Source organism: Coffea arabica, chromosome 9e (assembly GCF_036785885.1).
Source record: "Coffea arabica cultivar ET-39 chromosome 9e, Coffea Arabica ET-39 HiFi, whole genome shotgun sequence".
NCBI lineage: Eukaryota > Viridiplantae > Streptophyta > Magnoliopsida > Gentianales > Rubiaceae > Coffea > Coffea arabica.
In genome coordinates, this window is record NC_092327.1 from 28,509,013 (window position 1) to 28,529,455 (window position 20,443).

Here is a 20,443-nt window from a genome sequence, read left to right on the forward strand (position 1 = left end):
GCTAGTGCTTAACTAGGGTTGGATGTATTTGAATTTTAAAATATTTTGACACATTTGGGCATGTATGAGTCTTGGAGCTGGATTTAAGTATTAATGTATATTTTACGTTTGGAAATTATTATTTTATTTCCTTTCTATGGTTGTAAGTTGTTTTCTTTTAATAAGTGAGTGAGTTCTGACGAAAGTTGGGCAGACGGTCTGTTAAACCCTAGGGTACGCCCTAGGGGGAGGTGGGGTCATCACAAACACCCAAAGTGCTATATTTATAAAGTAAGAAAGTTCACAACAACAAACATACAGGAAGTAAGTCATGGCCGGAAGTGCAATATTTATAAAGTAAGAAAGTTCACAACAACAAACATACAAGAAGTAACTCATGGCCAGAAATGAACTGTTAAAACAAACCAACACCTGAGAATTGACTATTAAAAAATTGATTGAGGAAACAAGCTGCTTGGAGCATCACAGCAACTGGCATATACATATGCTAATAAATTGGCCAAACTAAACTGAAGCAAAATCTGGTATTTCAATACCATATATGGCCACACCATTAGTAGTACAATTTAATAAACATAAACTATAACAGACTGGAATAGTAACAGTAATCCAATTATACGCATCTTGAACTTAGAATTGCATCACTTCCCCTCTATATTTAGCTTGATGAACATCTCAATCCATGTCAACTAGTCACTATCACAAAAACTAAGGAACAAAGCTCGGAACTCTTCATCTAGTAACTCTTTCAATAGAAACATATGTAGCCGCTTCTTCAAATTCAAACTCTCAACAGCTTTCTTTGCTACTTCTATTGAATATTTCTCCTTTGCCTCCTTTTCACTTGAAACAATACAGGAGAATCTATTGAAATTGCTAAGAGTCTCTTGGTAGTTTTCGGAACCCGACTTTCGAGATTTCAAACCTCTGGATCCCTCCTTCTTAGAAGAGTAGGCACTAGTAGATAGCAGACGCTTGCCAGAATGTGTTGCAACTGGGCTACCATCATCGTCAGATGAAAGAAAATGGTGTGGAGGGTAAATAACGGAGCTTGAAGCCACATCTATCCCTTTGCTAATACAATCTTCCTTACGTCTCTGTACTCGGGAAAGCACATATTGCACAGGGGGGTTGGGCTGAAGACTGAGCTCGACTGCCAGTGGCATATTTACCATCCATCACCTCATTCCATTGCATCACCAAATCAGCACTATTTGGTTCTTGGAAGTCCAGATACTGCTTGTTCATCTAACGAGAGATCTCACACAGATATGAGGTGCATATTTATGATTTTGTAATCGAATACACTGATATCGAATCAAGTAACAATTAAAGTCCCAAAGTAGTACAACAGCTGTACTTTGAAGTATTTTTATAAGTGATTGTCTACTGATAGGGTTGAGCACACGAAAGTTATGCAAATAGCTATGTTCTAGTAAATATAACAAGCACTAAGTAAAATAAATTGGAGTGAACCCAACAAATTTATAGTTCCATAATACTAACCTCAATAACACCCACCAGCAACCTCAACAAGTAGGTTTGAATTTTTTTACTTTAAATAATAAATTGAAATCAACGTAGCGATCCAAAACTAATAGCTGGAGCATATAGCCATACACTATTGTTTTAACCTACCATTAACTAAGTATAGATTTAATAGGGACTTGTAGTTCTTGCATCTAGCGAGCAAAATCTCCACATCTTAAATCATGATAGAAGAATAAAGATGCAGACAATAGGGAGTATGAACTAGCAAAATTTTTCAAAGTCAGCTTGTATATCCAACATCAGGTAGTTTTAATGATTGAATGGAGACATAAAATTGAACTGCATTGTTGTTCCGTTTCCCAATCCATTAAAAAAATACTCGAACATTCTAAACAACCACAAAATGAATGGCTAAGGAAGTTATAATGCTGTCGAAGTACTACATTAACCACTGTCAGCCCACCGTAAATGAGCATATCTATTGTAAGAGCATGAATATAGCTTCCATAAATAAGCCCACAGATGTGCTCCTGCTAAAAAGCATTTATGCTCGGCATCCCACCCTATCCCAATCTCTGACTTGGTAGAATCTCCTCGGAGATGAGTGAGCAACCTCCACTTGTCCACCATTCAATAGTACTTCGACTAGCATTGACTTGCAGTACAACTAACACCACATTCTTAGCTCAAGTAATTGGCCAAAGCAGTGTAGTTCGCAAACATGCTGTAGGTTGACTCTCATTTCTCATTTTTTTGGCACTCAATGTAGGCGTGGACATACAGTTCGTCCTCCTAGGGTTGCCAATATTTTTTTATCGAACATCTATGAACAAATAATAGATCTTCAAATAAATACATCATCTTGTATGCACAATCAACAAGTTCCATCAAAGCTGTCCACAAACACCTTACCTCGAAGTAGTTTAGTTGGCTGACGTGAAAGTCATTAGAGTCGCACACGGAATGGGCACTAATAGAAGAAGCAGGACTGGAAGGGGTTTCTGCACAATAATGACAATTAGTTTATTATGCTTTAGTTAAAGCCAGTTTTAGAGAAAGTATGTGTAGTAACAACATTTGATTGTGGGAGGTCTTACCAACACTCGAACTTTGTTGTATGATTTTGCTGGTTGGCATGAACATTTCACTTTTTTCATACATACAGCTTTAGAGTTTGGGGAAAAAAATTAGTCGACATAGATGATTTGTGAAGTTGGCTATCAATCGAAAAAAAAGTGTTTAGGAAATTGGCTATCAATGAAAGTGTAAGGATTGAAAACAACCAATCGAAAAGCCAATCGATAAGCAATTAAAAGATCGCAATATAACAATAAGTAAATAAAAGGGAAAGAATTGCAAACCAATTAACTACCCAACTCCTCTTGAGCTTGTAGATTAATTCAAATAAGATTCTTCAAATTGATGAATTACAATCACTCTTGCGTACAAAGGAAGGATCACCTCCTCCTTGCCCCGAACACCACTCGGTCAAGCCAGGAGGTTTTACTATCCCTCAGGACAACCCTCACAGAGCTACACTCATGAAAGATTCACTCACAAATGAAAAGCTTACAATGAACCTCACACCACTAAAACTACAAATCTTCTTTGATGAGTATTTTCTCACTAAAATCACTCTAGATCTTTTGTATCTTCAGTGTGCCAAAGTTGTTTGAAGTATCTGACCAACCACTATTTATATAGGATCAAGAAAGTGCCTCATTAGTGCTTCCAACGGATAGAAAGTAGCTGAAGAGTCAACTAGCCGTTGGAGTGTCGGACGTCCGATGCTTGTGTCCGATACTGTCGGACGTCCGATGCTTGCGTCCGACAGCAGGCAATGAGTTTGAGAAATTTTCTTCAATTCTATCGGACGTCCGATAGGCTGGTTTTCTGCGTCCGAAGGTATGATGTAAAACTGAGAATTTTTCTTCAATTCCTTAGGACGTCCGGTAGGCTGGTTTTCTGCGTCCGAAGATACTCAATGGTTGTCGGATGTCCGATGCAGTCTTTTTGAACGTCCGACAGCTTTCAGCAACCTTTATCTTCTTTCAATTGCACTTGTTCATGGAATCAAATAACTTCATAACTGAAAGTATATCTTGAAGAGATATTAGTATCATCCATTTGTTTTGTAAACATCAAAAGATAGGAATCAAGATCAACATTCTCCCCCTTTTTGATGATGACAAAACAATGGATGGAAAGAAACAAAAATAAGTATAAGCTCCCCCTCAATCATTGCAATCAAAACTTTTAAGAGCCAAACTCATAATCTCAGAGTAACTCCCCCTTACACATTGCATCCATCTCTTCCCCTTTTTGTCATCATAAGATGAGAGTAATAACCAGCAACCATAATCTAACAACAATAACAGAGAATCCAATATTCCAAACAAAAACAGAGAAATGATACCAGAATTCAGCAATACCAACATACCAACATATCACAGAGAGATTAGCAAATCATCGTTAGATCAGAATAGTTCTTTTCTCTCCCTTTTAGACATCATACAGATTCAGTAATATTCAAAAACATCAAGAAAAAAACAGTTCTAAGCATCAGAAACTTCAAAAAAGAATTACAGAAAAGCATTATGAACAAGAATCTCATCAATTTTATCAATATCCCCTACTTGTTAGAGTTAGCATCACGTTTAACTATCCACATGCATTTCATGCCTCTTCTCATGTTTTTCCTCACATAACAATCACTTTTCATGTGACCATTTTGACAACAGAAATTACACATAATCAAGGAGTGATTCACATGAACGGGTTTAATAAATCTGACTTGTCTTTTCCTGTGAATAGCAAATTCATTGGAATTAGAATTCAACCTATTCTTTTGAAAACAGACTTGTTTCTTATGTTTAAGCAACTCATTTAGACTATCCATTCTTCTTTTCAAATCACCTTGTTCCTTTTTGAACAATTCACAAAGCTTTATTTTTCTATCAAGCTCAAAGTGTAAAGCAGTCTCACTCTTTTTGAAGTAATCATTTTCAGCTTTCAACTTTTTATTTTGTTGAAAAAGATTTGCATTATCTCGAAATAAAAAACTAATTTTCTGTTTTAACTCCTTATTTCTAGCATAAGATTCTTTCAAACTATCATGTAATTTTATAATGAAAGATTCAAAATCATCATCAGTTTCATCATCACTTTCAAATTGAGAATTACAAGTTGTTACCTCATCATCTCCAATGGCCATGAAAGCCACTTGAGCATATTCTTCTTCCTCTTCAATTTCACCATCGGAGTTGCATTCATTCCATGTGAGCTGGAAGTTATTGAATCTGGGTTTTCTTTCACCTTTTCTCTTCTTCACTGGACACTCACTTGCATAGTGTCCAGATTGGCCGCATTCAAAGCACTTGTCACCTTGCTTTTTGTTGGCTTCATATCTTCCTTTGTTTCTTGCATTGTTGAATTGATTAGAATCTGAATTGCTAGATTCTCCTCTTCTAAATCCTTTTTTGTTGAGAATCCTCTTGAAATTTCTTGTGATGAGAGCAAGATCACTGTTATCAACTTCCACATCTTCTTCATCTAGGGAGGCAGAATCATCTTCATCTTGTGATGCCTTTAGAGCAATGCTCCTTCTTACTTTCGCATCCTCCTCCTCTTGCACTTTGGATTTAAGTTTCAGCTCATAAGAGGTTAGAGAATTAATAAGAGATTCAATAGGCATAGTATTCAAATCTTTAGCCTCCTCAATAGCAGTCACTTTATTTTCCCAATCATTGGACAAGGCATTCAGGATTTTTCTATTTTTCTCACCTAGAGAATATTCTTTTTCCAGCACCTCTAAATCCTTAATGAGGTCGTTGAATCTACAGTACATCTCATCTATGTTTTCATGAGGTTCCATCTTGAACGATTCATACTTGGTAACCAGAATGGACTTCTTTTGTTCTCTAACATTCTCACTACCTTCATGAAATTCTCTCAATTTATCCCAAATTTCCTTGGCTGACTTGCAGCCTTTGACTCTAGCAGATTCATTTGAATCTAAGGCACAATATAACACATTCATGGCTTTTGCATTTAAGGTGAGATGAATTCTATCCGCAGCAGTCAGTTCACTTCTCATTTTTTGTCTAGATCTGTGAGTATTTTCATCTATAAGAGAGGTATCATATGGACCTTCATTAATAATAAACCACAATTCAATATCAATAGATTGTAAAAAGATAATCATTCTTTCTTTCCAACTCACATAATTTGACCCATTAAACATAGGTGATCTAATGACAGAATGTCCTTCAAAAAATATGGCATTATTGGTTGTCATTTTTACTCCCAAGCCGATTGAGCTTAATCTCTAGGAGACCAAACTCTGATACCAATTGTAAGGATCGAAAACAACCAATCGAAAAGCCAATCGATAAGCAATTAAAAGATCGCAATATAACAATAAGTAAATAAAAGGGAAAGAATTGCAAACCAATTAACTACCCAACTCCTCTTGAGCTTGTAGATTAATTCAAATAAGTTTCTTCAAATTGATGAATTACAATCACTCTTGCGTACAAAGGAAAGATCACCTCCTCCTTGCCCCGAACACCACTCGGTCAAGTCAGGACGTTTTACTATCCCTCAAGACAACCCTCACAGAGCTACATTCATGAAAGATTCACTCACAAATGAAAAGCTTACAATGAACCTCACACCACTAAGACTGCAAATCTTCTTTGATGAGTATTTTCTCACTAAAATCACTCTAGATCTTTTGTATCTTCAGTGTGCCAAAGTTGTTTGAAATATCTGACCAACCACTATTTATATAGGATCAAGAAAGTGCCTCATTAGTGCTTCCAACGGATAGAAAGTAGCTGAAGAGTCAACTAGCCGTTGGAGTGTCGGACGTCCGATGCTTGTGTCCGATACTGTCGGACGTCCGATGCTTGCGTCCGACAGCAGGCAATGAGTTTGAGAAATTTTCTTCAATTCTATCGGACGTCCGATAGGCTGGTTTTCTGCGTCCGAAGGTATGATGTAAAACTGAGAATTTTTCTTCAATTCCTTAGGACGTCCGGTAGGCTGGTTTTCTGCGTCCGAAGATACTCAATGGTTATCGGACGTCCGATGCAGTCTTTTTGAACGTCCGACAGCTTTCAGCAACCTTTATCTTCTTTCAATTGCACTTGTTCATGCAATCAAATAACTTCATAACTGAAAGTATATCTTGAAGAGATATTAGTATCATCCATTTGTTTTGTAAACATCAAAAGATAGGAATCAAGATCAACAGAAAGACATGTGAAGCAATTTGCGAAGTGGGTGTGAAGGTAAATCAGTCGTTGGCAACACATGTAGCAGACTAGAAAATCGAAGCAGATAATTTTTATGCACCTATACTAAGCAAATATTGAGCTACATTTATCCATGGTAAGAAACAATTGTATAAAATTTCAGATCTCACTTCACTGTTGAAAAGTCAGCATCCTACCCTAAGCCGTGGAAGGGGATGGTGAACTAGAAGCTGAAGTGACAAAAAATACACAGTAACATGAATATCAATTCCTGATGCATGATTAAAAAACCATAACTGTGCAATTTCAGCATGGAGAAGGCCAGACGCAAACACTAACAACATCCAACAAATCTAATTTCATGCGTTTCGAGTTACATAAACACACAGAAAGGCCGATTGATGTTGTTCTAAAAAGACACTACCACAATCAAAGACCATTTGTTTGTAAGGGCAATAAAAACATGAAGAGGATGAACAATTTACTAACCACAATATGTACTCTACAGGTGGGTTATTAGGGCAAAAAAATTGGAGGCAATTTATCATACTCCAGCTTCTTCCCTTGCTTTGCATGGACAAAGCTCAGAGATCAGCCATAAGGGATAAAAGCTAAGACCAATCCTGATCAGTCACCCTCCTCTCTAGTTGTTTTTAGGTATCTAGATCTAAAATCCAAGGCCAAAACTTATATAGAAATTACTGACACTTCATGCTCACATCCAGACACAAAATGCTACAATTTTGTGGCAGAGGAATCTGTTCCTTCACCGGGTGTTGGTAGCAGCAGCCTCAGCTTTATTGCCGGGAAACAGCTTTGCAGATTTTGATTGGAGAAGATGAAGGCAATTAAAGTGCAGGAGGAAAGCTCGAATAAATTCTTTGAGGAGGGCTTGGTAGGAGCAGCTTTACAATTGCTTTACTCAGACGGTAGTCACAACGGTACAAATTTTACACAATGGTCTCACATCTATTAAAGGTAGTTTCAATTGCATTGATGGTCAAGACAGATTGGTTACAAATTTGCTTAGTCATGTACATGTGGCCTTCATACCGAAGCAGCCGTCAATGTTGGCTTACAAAGAGTCTCCATGTGGGATTTTGTCGATTTTTGTATCCCCCGCCCCTGCCCCCGCCCCGTTTCTCCCGCGGGGAAAGAAATCAACGTATCATAAATGTTCATTTACAATAATACAATTGCAAACAATGTTAAATAAAATTAAAAAGCTGTCAAGATGAAAATAAAGTATAACAAGTCAAGTTACATTCATTCTTGTATTCAACAAATTCAGTCGATTGATTTCTCATATTCAACAAACTAAAAACACTCAACAATAAATCCAGATTTCTCTTCATTAATATAACTCAACAACTTCAGAACATTTGCTCTTCATCAACCTCGAGATGTGATAACTCACTTGATAAAGCAACCCTGACATTTGATGCTAAAATAAAAGAAGAAGCTTGTCACCAGACTATAGTGTATAACAAACAATTGGAGAAAATTAATTTAGATGAATCAAATTTTTTTAATACTTATTCAGTAACACAATCAACATCATCTTCTTCATCAAACAATGTATTACATGACATCCCTTCCGAAGTAGAGCAAGTAGCTGCACCAAAAAAAAATAGCCACTGATTTACTAAATAAAGAAATGCAAAAAAATTGTATAAATTTAAAAGTATAAGTTAAATCTTTTGTATACAATTTATTTCATTCCAGAGCCAAGTGTGAGTACACATCAATGCTTCCAAGGTATTGGGGTGAAATTTGCATCGATGAGGACTAATTATTCTTCCACAAGTACTAAATGTAGATTCAGATGCCACACTTGAGATAGGTACATTTAGAATATCCTTAGGCATTTTTGTAAAGTGGGATATTTAACCCTATGTGTTTTCCACCAACCAAGTATGTCAAAAGTTGAAACTCTTGGTAACACATTTTCCTCAAGATAAAAATCCAATTCCGACTTAGAAGTAACATCAATAGAGTTAGAAGCCACAAACTTATCAAAATCACCAAGAGGATTCGTTTCAACTTCATTCTTATCATGACTCCCACTAACATTCTCACTATGTGAAGCCATGCATTGACTATCAACTCTATTTCCGTCCAAACTAGATTGATATTGATAATCATGCAACAAAGAATAACAATTTTGATGAATTGCTTCAATTTTCATGAATGATTCATCACCATAAATGATAGGAAAATAATACTCAATCAACTTCATTTTGTATCTAGGATCCAAAACTGCAGCAATACCAAGTATCACATTACAATCTTTCCAATATTTTTGATATTTTGCCATCATCTTTTTTGCCATTACTCTAATTAAACAATTTGAACTTTTCATCCATTGAGCCAATGATACATTAATGTCACAAACTTTTGTAAAAAATTCATTTGATGTAGGATATCGAGTACCGGAGAACATTTCAGTGACTTGGTAGAATAATTTCAACTTCCTCACAAATGGCATTACAAACTACCCAATCATCATTATTTGGCAAACTAGTGTAGTGTTTCTCACGCACTTTAACCCGTGGAAATACGTCTTTATAAATTGCAGCTGTTTGCAACATTTAAAAAGTCAAATTCCAATGGGTTTTACAATCCAAACACAACATTTTAGTAGAAGAAATGCGCAATTGTCGAGCCGCTTCTTCAAAATTTTCAATTTTAGCAGCAGAAGCAATCCAATACACCATACTATCACGAATTCTTTCAATACCACCTGATATCATTTCTAAACCATCTTTGACAATCAAATTTAAGACATGGGCAGCACAACGTATTTGAAGCACTAGACCATCTATCAACAAATCACTCACATTCAACTTTTCCAACAAACAATTAATCATACCATCATTAGTGGAACAGTTATCTAAGATAATCGTAGATATCTTACGATTAATATTTCAATCCATCAATGAACTAAGAAGCACATCACTTAACACTTCTTTGGTATGTGGATCAGGAACATAGATAAACCTAAATACAAGAAAAAAATAAGTTGCTCATGTATAACAAACAATTAACATAATTCAAGTTTTTAACTTTTGAAAACATACCTCAAAATTTGACTTTGTAAAGATCCAAGAATCATCAATAAAATGTGCAGTGATAGCCATGAAGCCTTTCTTTGTGTTGTTAGAAGTCCACATATCGGTTGTAATTGCTATCTTACTTCCAAGCTTCTTCAAGATATTACAATTCTTCAATCTTTGCAATTCATAGATCTTCAAAATATCTTCTTTAATTGTATTTCTTGACACAAGTTTAAAACATGGCTGCAAATTCTTAACAAATTTTTGAAAGCCTAAATGATCCACAATAGATAATGGATACTCATGCAATACAATTGCAGATGCAAGCTCATGGCATGACTGTTATTGATCGAACACATAATTGTGCAATTCTTGTTTGCCATCATTCTTTTTACTACCATTTCGAAGTAACATTTGCCTAATATCTTGTTTAAGCCTTTTATCACACATTTTGTAATGATTATGCAAAGTACTCGTCCCATGAGTGCTACCTGTCTTGTATTTTTTTTTAAAATACTTGCACACACCATAAAAAATGCCATCTTCACCTTTCTCTCTATCAAAATGTGTCCAAACTTTTGATTTTAATTTTGTTTTTCCTCCATCAATTTCATATTCACCTTCTTCTACTGTATCTGTCAAGTCAACTGATTCAACATTCATTGATTATGGAGTTGATGAATTATCCCCTTGTTCAGATGCAATTAGATTTTCGGACTGATTCACTGTGATAAGAATTTTACAAAGGCAAGAAAGCAAATAACACAATAAATAGACTGCTCATAATGATGAATTTCAAAATAAATCATATAATACAGCAACAAGCTAGATACAAATCCCACAGTCAACTGTTATTCTGCATCCCAAAAATTTCGCAGATATTGTGCTCCTAACATGAAATAATTAGTTGTTAACATTCAATCATACATAACAAGATGATTTTGTGAGAAGATGGAAAATCAGATGAAAAATCAAATCGCAAAACTACAATTGGTAGTTCTTAATCTCCAACAACCTAAAAAGCGTGAAGTATTAGAAGAGAAAAAAAAAACAAGAGATGTAATCAACTAGACCAATTGGCAAAAGAATTGACACAAAATTCCTTATTTATTCACCACGCATGCTTCATTAATCTATCAATACAAATTAAACAGAAAAAAGGCACAAATTAACATCGCAATTCGCATGCATACATTAATCAAACTAAGAATGATAAGGGAGCAAACCTAGAAAGGATTCAAGAGCGGACGAAACCAAAGCGTGAAGAAGAATGCAGAAAAAGAGGGTGGAAGGTCCAGATTCGGCAGACAGAGGTGAATGGCGGTGAACAGTAGTGAAACACAGATGAACAAAGGTGCGGTAGATGACTAGCTTTGGCCATTGTAAATTGTAAGTGAAGGTGCAGCTTTACAAATTTTAGGGTTTATATATATATATATATATATATATATATATATATATATATATATATATATATATATATCATGCGGGGAATGGGGCGGGTGTATGTTGCCCCACCCCTCGCCCCGTTTTAAGGCAGGGGAAATATTTTGCCCCCTCCCCGCCCCATTTCTGCCCCGCGGGCACCCGCCCCTATTGCCATCCCTAACAACAGCAATATTTGGGTATATATCTTTGTTATCTAAACACCTATTTCAAATATTTTTTGAAAAAATCCAAAAATTATATATCTAAACACATTCATTAATATTCTAATATGTAGTGAAGTATATGAATTGTACAGTTGTAATATTTTGTGATATACTTACTGTGATATGATGAAACTTTGACTTGAAGTGCAACAATGAGTGTCATTGATTGAATTATATTGGCAATTGCTTGGCCTTCATCTATCTTGTGATCACCCCAGAGAGTTAGGATGGCTGGCATGAAGCTGCAGTGCATTTGATTAGCTGTCTATTATTAGGTTTTTTTTATAGCTATTTATGTAATTTGGTGGTATAATATATATGGAGCGATTATCTTATTTGCTATGGTAATTATCTTTTGTCTATGATCACAATCTCTCTGGTTGGGATAGTGCCTCTATGGTTTCGAGGATGGACCTGTGCGACAATGCCAAGTATATATGCTCTTGGCATTTATAAAGGAGAAACTAATTACCAATCTTCTAAATATTGGATAGTTGTATTGAGTTCTGCACATTACCTATATCTGACTTATTATCAATATACTAGTAGAATCTTTTGAAAGGTGTGAATATGAAAATAGAGGAAATTCTAGGGGATTTGGTTCATCCATTGCTTGAATAACAATGGAGTTGTCAATATACCAGGTGCATTGACTCTTATGTGCCCGATATTCCAATGGGGTGTCTTCAACTCTTGCATTAGATAGCATGTAACATTTATATAGGTGGAAATGGTCGCAAAAGAATTCTATATCTAATTTGTATATCATAGCTACTACTATGGTTCCCTGCACAAAAGGTTTGGTTTCGTTTAAATATGAGGTGTGTGTTGAGCTATAATAAGTATTCAGAAAGGTTTATTAGTGTATTTACCTACTGATCAATTAGTGTAAGCTTCTAATAACGATTTCCTGCTTTTGATAAGAGCGATTTTTGTTTGTCAGGAACTTGAACTATCGTTGTTCGGTCTTGAAGTCCAAGAACAATTTCAGCAAATCCTATGACTTTCATGTCCTCTTGTAACTTGAAAAATAACTGGTGGGTGATTTTTTCAACAGAAATATGACAACAAAGTAATGGCAGTATGCTAGAGAGTGGTACATGTGCGAGTGAGTAAGTAAGTCATTCATATGCCAAATCCAATACTTCTTTATATACTACATTTTCTGTTACTGAATCCTGTTCACTATCAAATATAGGTGGCTTAATGAAGATTTTAATTGAGTTTTTAATTTTTGCTCTTGACATTGCTACATATAGCTGTCCATGCGAAAAAACTAGTTCACATAATAGTCATCGCGAAACAAGGTCGAACAGGAAACTGGATGCGTTCAAAAGATATTGGTAAGTTTGGATTGTTCTCAATTCATAAGAAGATTCTGTGGAGAAAGACCTCTTTGCCAGTGAATTCTCCGCAATTTATTGTTGCATATATAATGTTAGAGTGTAAAAATTTGCAGACGAGACTTGTTCCATTGCACGGTCCTTAGGGGGGATCAATATTTCTGAGCAACATAATTGGGCAGTTTTGCTTGAGGAGCAGCTTGTGAGGGGGAAATCTGTTTCGTGTTAAGTCATTTACGAAGTCCTCCATGATTGTCTATTCAGAGTTATCAATGCATTTATCCCTATTGATGTATTCTTGAATCTATCCAGGTAAATGGTGTGTTAGTTTCTGGTTGATCTCATCAACGAAATCATTCTTTAATGTAAGTATAGCATAGTTTACAACTGAAAAATCATGATGGGAGAATACCACTAAATCTGGAAATACTACCCTGCTGAGTTCTATGATTGAATTTTCGTCATTTGTGTATCTTATTAGCAATGGTGCAGGTATTTGAATAAATTAATTGTTGATAGCAATCTCTGTTCCCTTTCCGATACAAAGTAGATATTCGGTGAATTCAGGATCATATCTTGCTCTCATATGCTCTGTCAGGTGAAGTTTATGAAGCAATGGCCATATAAATGACTTTACTATGCAAGCATCAATAAATTCTATTTTTGTGCCTTAGTAACGGTTAACAGGTATCTTGGGAGGAAAACATCTAGTCACATATTATGAGTGACCAACTAGTATTTATAGGAGTACAAATCTAACCGACTATTTACAAGAATACCCTTACTAATTTATTATCTATAAGAATACTAATATTCTCCTAACACTCCCCCTCAAGTTGGAGCATATATATCATAAGCACCCAACTTGTTACAAATGTATTTCACCCTAGAGCCCCCTAAACTCTTGGTAAATACATCAGCCAATTGATCTACAGACGGTACATGAGATGTCTTGATGACCCCGTCAAGCAATTTCTCTCGAATGAAATGACAATCAACTTCAATATGTTTTGTCCTTTCATGAAACACTGGATTAGACGCAATATGAACAGCCGCCTGATTATCACACACTAAATTCATAGGCTGTTTATGCTCAAACCCAAGTTCCAGTAACATGCTCTTCACCCAAACCAACTCACACACAGTGTGAGCCATAGCGCGGTATTCAGATTCTGCACTTGATCTGGATACAACTGTTTGCTTCTTACTCTTCCACGACACTAAATTACCACCAACAAACATACAATATCCTGTAGTCGATCTTCGATCTGAGGCAGAACCAGCCCAATCTGCATCACTATATCCTTCAATATCAGTGTGTCCATGATTTTGATACAGCAACCCTTTTCCAGGAGCACTCTTAAGATACCTGAGAATCCGTATAACAGCATCCCAATGACTAGTACGAGGGGTATCAAGAAATTGACTCACAACACTCACTGCAAACGAAATGTCAGGTCTCGTTACAGTGAGATAATTTAATTTACCCACAAGTCTTCGATATTGCTTAGGATCATCAAGTAATGCACCTAGATCTCCTGCTAATTTCACATTGGGATCCATAGGAGTATCCACAGGTCGGCAACCTAACATCCCAACTTCACTCAACATATCGAGTACATATTTTCTTTGACATAAATAAACCCCATATTTAGACCGAGCTACCTCAATACCCAGAAAATACTGTAGATGACCTAAATCCTTTGTCTGAAAGTTTGCCTGCAGATTGGATTTAAGTTTCTGGATCCCCACAACATCATCACCTGTAATCACAATGTCATCCACATAAACAACTAATAAAATTTTACCAGCATTAGAATGCCGATAAAATATAGAGTGATCTACTCCACATCTTGTCAGACCGAACTCCATGACAACACTACTAAACCGGCCAAACCAAGCCCTCGGAGACTGTTTCAATCCATATAAGGATTTTTACAAACGACAAACCAACCACGGATTCTCCCCCTGAACAACAAATCCAGGAGGTTGTTCCATATATACCTCTTCTTCCAAATCTCCATGCAGAAATGCATTTTTCAACCATAGCGAATAGCACTTCAAACAAAACAGCAATCAAAATTCGTGATGAACAGTGCGCCGTGAACAGTGCGTCGTGAATAGTACCGCGTGAACAGTGCGCGTGAACAGTATCGCGTCAAGACTTTTGCTAGATATTTAACCCTAACCCTAGGACTTTTGCTCTGATACCATGTTAACAGGTATCTTGGGAGGAAAACATCTAGTCACATATTATGAGTGACCAACTAGTATTTATAGGAGTACAAACCTAACCGACTATTTACAAGAATACCCTTACTAATTTATTATCTATAAGAATACTAATATTCTCCTAACAGTAACAATCGGTAATACCTGACGAAAGTCTCCTCCAAAAACAATTGCTTTTGATCCGAATAAGCCATTTGAGTTCATTAAATGTTGGGGCAATCTATCAACAACTTTTATTGAGGTTTTATTTGTCATTGGAGCTTCATCCTAAATTATAAGGCTGGTTGATTGTAGAAACTGTGCTGATGAACTTTGTTTGTTGATTTTGCAGTTACTATTTTTTCTTGCATCGAGTGGTATATTGAGCTATTCTTCCACCAGGTAATGTTGAGGCTGCTACTCCATATGATGCTATAGCAAGTGCTATGTGTCCTTTGGACCTAACTTCAGCTAACAGTGCTCGATAGAGAAATATTTTGCCTGTTCCACCTGGGCTATCAATAAAAAAACAACCTTTTTTTTTTGTGAACACTGCATTGATGATTATATCAAAAGCAATTTTCTGATCACAGTTTAGTTAATCAATTGCTTGGAGATCAGACTCTTGCACAGTGATTGCTGTTTCTGCTATTGTGTCTCTCGTATTCTTGTTCAAATGATTAAAGTTTAGAGCATGTGGAACTAGAGCATATGAGCTGATGTCCTTTTGCATTGATTGCAGAAAATTGTTTATCTGTTCTAATACTTTGTATTGTATTTGATCACGTGATAATTCTAAAATTCTTTTAAAGCCTTCTGATAAACAATGTTCAAACTTTTCCCATAGGTGTCTAGCGTCTGAGAAAAGGGGGAATGCCCTTATCAATCATCTCAGAGAAAAGGGCAAGAGCTTCATCCACCATCCTATCGTTGCATAAGCTGTCAATGATGGTGCTGTACACGATGGTATCGGGCTTGCACTTTCCTCTTTCCATTATCCTCAAAAACTCAATGGCTGCACGAGTGTTCCCCACCTTGCACAGCCCATCTATTACAGTCGCAAACATTTTATCACTGGGTTGACATAGTTTTTCACATATTATCTTCCTGAATAACTCTTGTGCCTCAAGAATCTTGTATTCTCGAAAGAGCCCTTTAAGTAAAGTGGCAAAGGTGATAACATCGGGCATATAACCACGCTTGAAGAAAAATCCCAAAACAGAAAAGCCCCAATCAATCCTATTTAAGAGGCAGTAACAATTAATGGCCATGTTCATGGCATACTCATCAACACCAACACCAACACCACCCAAGAAGCACATATCTTTGTAAATAGAAATAGCAGCAGAATATTGCTTCATCTTGACCACACGGCCAAGCAATTGGTTGAAATGAATAACAGAAGGCAGAGGCTTCATCCGGACCATCTGCTTATACAAACCCACGGCATCATCAAGATTGTGAATACTATCAGCAAACCCAGATTTAAATACTCCCTTATCATTCTGAGACTGAATTCTCCTAGCAGAATGAAAATGGGCCAAGAAAACACCAAAATTGCCGCTGATACAAGAAAAGGGTAGCGTAAGAGGAAGTGGCCTTGGAGAGAAATGCTCAGAAATACCTCCAGCATTGCGATTGAAAGAAGACATGGATGCTCTCTTAACGGAATAGGAACCAACATATCTCCCATTAATCTTCATCGAAACAAGTAGTACTAGCAAAAAGCTGCTTCTGCTCTTTGTCCCTGCTATCTTCCCCTTACTAATAGTATTTGGTTCAGCTCCAATCAGGACAGGCTTTCAAGCTGGTCGGGTTTCTCGGTCAAAGATGCAAAAGCAGATCCGAAGAGCAAAAGGGTGGTCTTGGTTTTGGAGGAGAAAGAAGACAAAGCTTTGGTGGAACAAAAATCCATTTTCCGTCTCTAAACTTTGAGCCAGAGACAAATTTCGTCTCCAAAGTCCAAACATTTAGGCGCACTAAATTTAATATATAAATTAATTATTTTTTACTGTATTTAGTCCAAAAATGATACTCTCTCCATCTCACTTTAATAGTCTTGTTTTTCTTTTTCGTTTGTCCCAAATTATAGACAATTTTCCAATTGAAAAATATAGTTGTACTTTAATTTTCCTAAAATACCCTTATTCAATGTAAGTTGTTGTTACTATAAACCTATCTCATTTAATGAGAGTTGATTCTTTTTTTACCATTAATTCAAGTTCCCATAAAGTTGTACTCTAATTAATGTGAGGGTATTTTAGAAAAATAGTTACCTAAATTGATTGTTCCAACAAAATTAACTACTTTTTCTTAAACTGTGTGAAAAACAAATCAGAATTATCAAAGTGGGATGGAGGGAGTAAATTACTTAATTTAAATGAAAAAAGTCACGTGTTTGACACGTGACCGTTAAGTAAAACCAATTTCTCAGTCAAAATTAATAGTCACGTCAGTCTTCTCCATCCAAATTGAATATTTTACCGTTTTTGGATGAAATATGGTTCAAAATAATTAATTTATGTACTAAATGTGATCTTTCTCCCACATCGGTCCAGTGAGGGTTGAGTGAGTGAGATTTAAGTCCCTTAGTCGTACCCAGAAGTCAGCAATTGTTTTTTGGGTGGGATTAAGGATTAGGTTTAGATTTCTCCCAATTAACAATTGTTGGAAAAAAAATATACTAAATGTGATACGTCTAAAAATTTAAGGATGAAATGTGTCCTAACTCAAAGTGGATTTTTTCCCTTTACAAGGTAATAGCGTGATTTTCTAGTAAATTTTCTGGGAACTCTTTTTCATTACGCTGCTTCACAAACATTTTGGTATGTACATTTAGGAGTTTATTCCCACGATAATCTCCTCTTAAAAAATATTTCCAAACTGATGTAGTTTCAAAATTTATTACCTTGTTAATATGTTTGTTGCCATGTGAACTTTAAATATGGAAAACTAATTACCCTTAAACTTACGCTCTTATCTTCTTTTTATCTTGAGAGGTAAATCCCATTAAAATGACAATAACTATTCTTAAAAACTTGATTAAAATTCACATTAGACAAATCCTTAATTATTTTTCAATAGCTCAAATTTTGCTACTTCTTCTCTATATATTATTCATTGTCTACCTTGAGGAAAATTTTTAATATATTTGGAAATTTCTTATATCATCATAGCAACTCAAAAATTTTCTTGCCATGTGTATGATGAATTGTCATTCAGAAAAACTGAAAATCTTTAGAGATCTATCGTGTTAATTCATGATTTTTTATTGTTAGACTGCACAATGATAACTCTTCCTAGCTAACCTTGGTGTTAATTCTAATGCTAATTATGACTTGCTTAGATTCTCTGTGATGGGTCAAAAAATGCGAGACTTTTTGTTTCATTTCTCTTTTCATTTAAAATGGAACTTTTATAGTTTATACTAAACTATGATCATTATCTTAGAATACTTACTAGTGTGTCATACAATCAAATTTTTGAAATTTTCTTGAAATGTATAAAATCAAGAGTTCACTGTGGATGAAATTGCATGTAACAGCAAATAAAGAAAGAAACTTGTGATCTAACATCAAGAATAATGCTAAGTAGGAATAGTGGCAACAAAAGAACAAAAGCAAGATATAGCCGAAAGATAGGATATATATGTAATATGGGTTTGCAATCTGGTGCGGTGATACCATAAGAGTACACAATAGTGACTCTAACATTATTGTTTCCATGAAAGGGTAAATTTCTTCTGCAAAATTGTCGCGATTCAAGGGATAGTTGATAATTTTAAAGCATTAATTAATATGGATTTATTTTCCTTTTTAGTTTACCTACCGTATGCGTGTGGAGCACCAAATAGAAAAAACAAAAGCTTGCAATATAAAGAAAAAATAATTACAAGTGATTCTTTTCTTTTAATAGGATCCCATGTGGCAATAAATGGATTCACGAGGGAATAAAAACTGAAAGAGAATTACTTTAGGATTATTTTTCGAGAAGTAGATTGTTTTAGTAAAAAACTCAGAGCCAAAATTTAAGCGTGATTAGTTTTCCATATTTAAAGTTCACATGGCAGCAAATATATTAACAAGGGAATAAATTTTGAAATTACATTAGTTTGGAAATATTTTTTGAGAGGAAGATCATAATGGCAATAAACTCGTACATTTAGATAGGCCATGTTTTCAAGCATGCAACTTAGACAGAATTGCATTTGGTCCGAAATGTTTGGGGTAACTTAGTTGCAAATGTTTAAGTTTCTATGCACATTTAGTCTCAAATGTTCAAGTTTCAGGGCACGTTTAGTCCTAATAACTAATTTTTTTCAATTACTACCAGAATCAAGTCACACGCCAGCAACTAAATTTTAGAAGAAATTAAAAAAGTTGATAAAATATTGCTAGGCATAATTTGTAATAAAAGATAACTACCCTTAATTTTTTTGTTGATCAAAATTTTGTATTTCTAGACTAAAAACAGCTAACCATTAGTTCTCATGTACTACAAATTATGGCTAATAATAATTTTTTATATTTTTAATTTTTTAAAAATAATTTATTGCCGGCACTAATAGTAAGTGACCGAATTCTAGTGGCAATTTGTAAAAATCAATCAATAGGACTAAATGTATTTAGAGATTAAAACATTTGGAACTACATTTGCTTTGGATAAAACTTTAAGGACTAGAAGCATTCATGCCCCACACTTGAAATCAAAATTGCAATTTTCTCTATAAACTTATTACCATGTTTATTTGGAAAAGTGAATTACAACTTCAACTATTGGATAATCATGGTTTAAATTTCAATATTGTGAAGAAGTTATAATTTTTCACATGCAAAACCTGAAATATATCAAGAGTTAGAGTTTATTTGTGAAGTTTAATACTCAATTCTTGTACTTTTAATATCGGGAGTTTCTTTCCATTTCATTTGCAAGTTGATATTGTGGTCTGCTCTATTCAAATAAAGTGAAAGATATTATGGTCTGTTGTATTAGTAAAATAACCATAAAGTTGAACTAGCGAAGACAAGAATTTCTAACATTCACAGAAATGATATTTTATTGGAACTGCAAATGCTTGATCTTCTGATGTTCAGTTTTTTTTCCAAAAGCGGTAATATATTTCATATCAACTAAACTTTAGTTACAAAAGTTTGAGCAGCTATTGGCAGATTCTTCCTTGGCTGCGTTCATCAGCCAGACAGGGAAGGAGTTCCTCCAAGAGGTTTCCTTACAAATGTTAATGGCAAACTGTGCCAAAGTGTGACTTACATAGTTGAATTTTCTTTTAATAAAAGAAAAACTACATTTCTCAAAGGAGTAGCTCAACCTGGAGATGTCTTCAAGTATTGTGCCAAACCTGGAGATGTTTTCAACTATTTGATGTACAGTCATGATTACATTTTATGCTTGGTTAAAACCCTAACCTGAAGTTA

The 20,443-nt window shown here is 35.2% G+C and overlaps 1 protein-coding gene across 1 annotated transcript; it reads right to left on the reverse strand.

The window, feature by feature from the left end:
- Positions 1-13,569: 13,569 nt before the first annotated feature.
- On the reverse strand, positions 13,570-14,731 carry LOC140014509 (uncharacterized mitochondrial protein AtMg00810-like). The gene has a single exon (XM_072065432.1). The coding sequence runs from the start codon at positions 14,670-14,672 to the stop codon at positions 13,632-13,634; it is 1,041 nt and encodes a 346-aa protein (XP_071921533.1). The 5' UTR covers positions 14,673-14,731; the 3' UTR covers positions 13,570-13,631.
- Between the last annotated feature and the right edge of the window lie 5,712 nt (positions 14,732-20,443).